We start from the raw sequence: 3,641 nt of genomic DNA, 5'->3' as shown, positions 1-3,641 counted from the left end.
CAATGATCTCATCACCGACCACAATAGGATGTCACGCGGCATGGACGCATACAGGCCTGGGAAAACGATTACAATCTGGCTTTATAATCCAAGATAACAGTACCAGATATTCAAGTACACAATTATTAAGCTTCAAAATCTAGAAGGTGTCTCAAGTTGTCAAAGTCCTTAACTTCAGGCTATTGCCTAGACAAACATTTGGATCCCTAGTACAGTAGGTCCACATGTTGTGCCCTTAGAAAAGGCACTCTATGATTTCCTCCCTCAACACAAGTGAAAATAAGTACCTAGCTTTGATTATGGATGTCAAACCAACAGCCTTTTGTCAGAGGAGAATTAAACCTTGAGCACATTTAAGGTCACACCACATTTCTTGAAAAGAATTGAGGGACCTACCGGTGCAAGCGGATAAAAACTTTTACAAGATTTACATGGCTTGTTCATAAACTATACATGCGTTGTGTTATGGTTATGTAAAGCGAACAAACTTTTTTGATTCATACATATGCCATGACAGAAACCAAACAAGATTCTTTACCTGGGGATTCAAACCAGGGGGTTTTGTACACCTCGGACCAGTTGACGGGTTCGGGCCGGCGAACGTTGACGCCCTCGTGCTTCAGAATGTTGCAGAACTCTTCCACCTCTTCCACAGCCTTCCTCATGTGCTCGTTGGGGAATGGCTTTCCTCCGTTCTTCACAAAAAAGGACCAGTTCTTCTCATATGTGTTTGCCTGGAAACAGGTGAAAGTCAGGATCGTGAACAGGCTCAGTGCTCAAAATACCCACTTGCACACTTGCAATACAACCACATTTTGCTTGGCAGCTTTACATTTTTTCCATCACACTTATTGTTAGGGAGGTCATGCTGATTTGGTTGTTAAATTTGTCATTTTAGCTCATCAAAATATATTTTTGACAGTTTCATGTCATAAAGTTCAGAATTTTTTTCCACAGCAGTCCCCAAATTTTTACCAAGTTTCCCAATATTTCCAAGAAATTAGAATTACTATAACTTTGTCCTTGACAGCCTCATTAGTCAGTATTCTCACCATCTCACAAAATCCCTCTTCAACAAACACCAGTTGTACCAGCCCTTCCTTGTATTACATTTCCCATCTGTGGTCACGAGATAGCTGGAACAAGCAGCTCGGATGGATGACTTTAGTTCTGATATCGTTCAGGACTCAACATGCGTGCTGGGTTTACATGCATTTTTGTGCAAACAGAACTGCTGTAAAATTTTGGCCTGTGCACTGGGGCACATATATAATGTACAGCTTATTCTTGACATGTAAGTGTCTGAAAAAAATACACTAATTATTATTTTTGTCATATGTAAGTATCCCTTCAGCATTTCCAATAAGAATATATCTAGTTTATAAAAAAACCTTTGTTGTATCGAGAGACATTGCAGGGCTCGAAATACCACCAGCATATGCAGGTTAGTGCAGGTAAAATTGGAGATTTCTGGTGTCTACCTGCACCTGACCTGCACTGGTCCATGTACTGGGTTTTATACGTAACTGTCCAATAATGTAGGTGTATATGGATTGTTATTAGCTGCATTGACTGTTACCACCTATTAATTATAAAAGAAAACAATAGCAATGGTTCCTAACAATTTTAGTATGATCCATACTTCCTAAATTCTGAGTGGTGCAGGTAAAATTAGTCAGGTGCAGGCAGTTTTCAATGTTACCTTCACCAGTGCAGGTATGCAGAAAAAAGTATTTCGAGCCCTGCTTCAGTTCTTATACACTGTTTGACAAATGATGTAGGAATCTACTGAAGGTTGTGTGGGGAGTCGCAGGATTACGGGAGATTGCTACGCTGACGTCAGAGACGTGGTAATCACACGCTGCAGGGCTGACCTTGTCAAGATATACCGTATTCCTCTCAGCATCAGGGCGACAAATATAGACACGGAGCAGAGGGAGAACTGTACTTTACATCAAGGACGAACGGAAATGTCAGCTCCATGCTATCACTCCTCATGGTAATTGTGAAGCAGAAACTGCAAGTAGCTTTCAACTTTATACAAGTCACACATATGTGCTAAGTTAAAAGTTCCAAGTAGTTTTGAAGTACAAAGAATGGATGTCTAAAAACTGAAAGCCCCTTAGTTTGCTAATTGTAGAGATACGTGCTTAAAATAAACAAAATGGATAGAACCTAAATAAACCTCTCAATGTTGTTGAATAATCTTTGGCAAATGCCGACAGATTTTCCATCATTTAGTTACTTTTAATCATTAATCAATTTAAGGTTATCTAAAATCTCCTTCTGACAACTTTTCTTTCTAGCACTGAAACCTGCTACACTTTCCATGGTACTGAAATGCCATCATCAAATTTGCAAGCTAGTAGAACACGCAAGTTCAATTTCTTTAAGAAAGTTTTACATGTTCTGGCCTACAATCGTCCAGCATTGAGGTAATTTGCCAAATATCTTTATTACCTATATCTATGTGGAACTCACTGCCACAACATATCAAAGCATCCAGAATGCTGGTGATTTTCAAAAACCTTTATGCACTTAACATTGATATATATACAAATTCAATCCTGATTTCAAATTTCACTTTTTTTTTTGCTACATTTCCTGCGCTATCTCAAGTTAAGGCTAAACTTTTGATTCACTCGTTTGGTAGTATGACTTAATGTTATCTAACTTTAATTCTGGTTTTGTACAATCTTTATGTTTATGCTACTTAAGTAATTTGGTTTCATAGATGTATGATTATGTTATTGAAGTTAATTTGGTTTTGTTAAACTTTATGTATACTGTCAGGCGATATGCTTTTACCTGGGTTAAATAAAGAATAAACAAACAAACAAACATGACACCTACATTAGAAAATCTGAGAAATACAAAGAAGCCTTCTGACCTTGACCTCCACAGTGAAGGGCGGGACACAAGCTCCCTCCACACGTCCTACGATCACCTCCTCTAGTGGGTCCCACTCGTTATAGGAGCAGACAGGGTTTTTCTTGGGGCTCTCGTTGGGTTTGGCATCTTCGGGTTTGGCGCTGTCTTCTTGGGCAAGGTCCTGCATGGCAACCTGGGTACTCTGGTGGCGCACCCGGTCGCTGTGAACGGACCGCGACCATAGCTGCGGAAAAACAGCAAGTGTTTGTAAGTTTGCTTGTTTGAACTTTTCTTGTGAAAAGCTGAAATCAGCGTGTAGGTCACCTTTCATTGGAGCAAGACATATAAGTGTTCATGTCAACATAAGTCCCTTGCATGATGTACAAAATGAATAGAGCTATCTACCATCAAACCTTATGACCATATCATGTCTAGAATACCAGATATCAAAACCAGAAGTACTGCTGCATTACCGTAGAGAGCTGCTTGGGGGCCCATAATCTAATCATTTCTTCATTTTGCAGACAACTACCAATGTTCTGGAAAATGCCCAAAAAACATAAACTTTAGGTAATAAACTGGTGAACATACCAACTATAAGTTAAGGTATCCAATACCAGCTTAGAAAAGAACAAGAAATACTTCAAATAGTCATGCCTTAAAGTACTAGAGTTTAACCACATTTCCCTTTAGCTCTATAACCACTTTAAGATGTATTCCATCTGCATTCCGCAGGAACACAATTCTCCCCACAAATTCACTTTGCCTGC

The 3,641-nt window shown here is 39.3% G+C and overlaps 1 protein-coding gene across 1 annotated transcript in view; it reads right to left on the bottom strand.

Annotated features, from left to right (window-relative positions):
* LOC118411990 (glycine amidinotransferase, mitochondrial-like) overlaps positions 1 to 3,641 on the bottom strand; it is a 20,362-nt gene that overhangs the window by 11,363 nt on the left and 5,358 nt on the right. The window contains 4 exon segments of the mRNA XM_035814540.1: positions 2 to 24; positions 27 to 56; positions 539 to 734; positions 2,891 to 3,115. Of these exon segments, the coding sequence (XP_035670433.1) occupies positions 2 to 24; positions 27 to 56; positions 539 to 734; positions 2,891 to 3,115 (474 nt within the window).

Source organism: Branchiostoma floridae, chromosome 3 (assembly GCF_000003815.2).
Source record: "Branchiostoma floridae strain S238N-H82 chromosome 3, Bfl_VNyyK, whole genome shotgun sequence".
In the NCBI taxonomy this organism is placed as follows: domain Eukaryota; kingdom Metazoa; phylum Chordata; class Leptocardii; order Amphioxiformes; family Branchiostomatidae; genus Branchiostoma; species Branchiostoma floridae.
The sequence above is the reverse complement of the archived record's forward strand: the minus strand, read 5'-3'. Positions and strand labels throughout refer to the sequence as shown.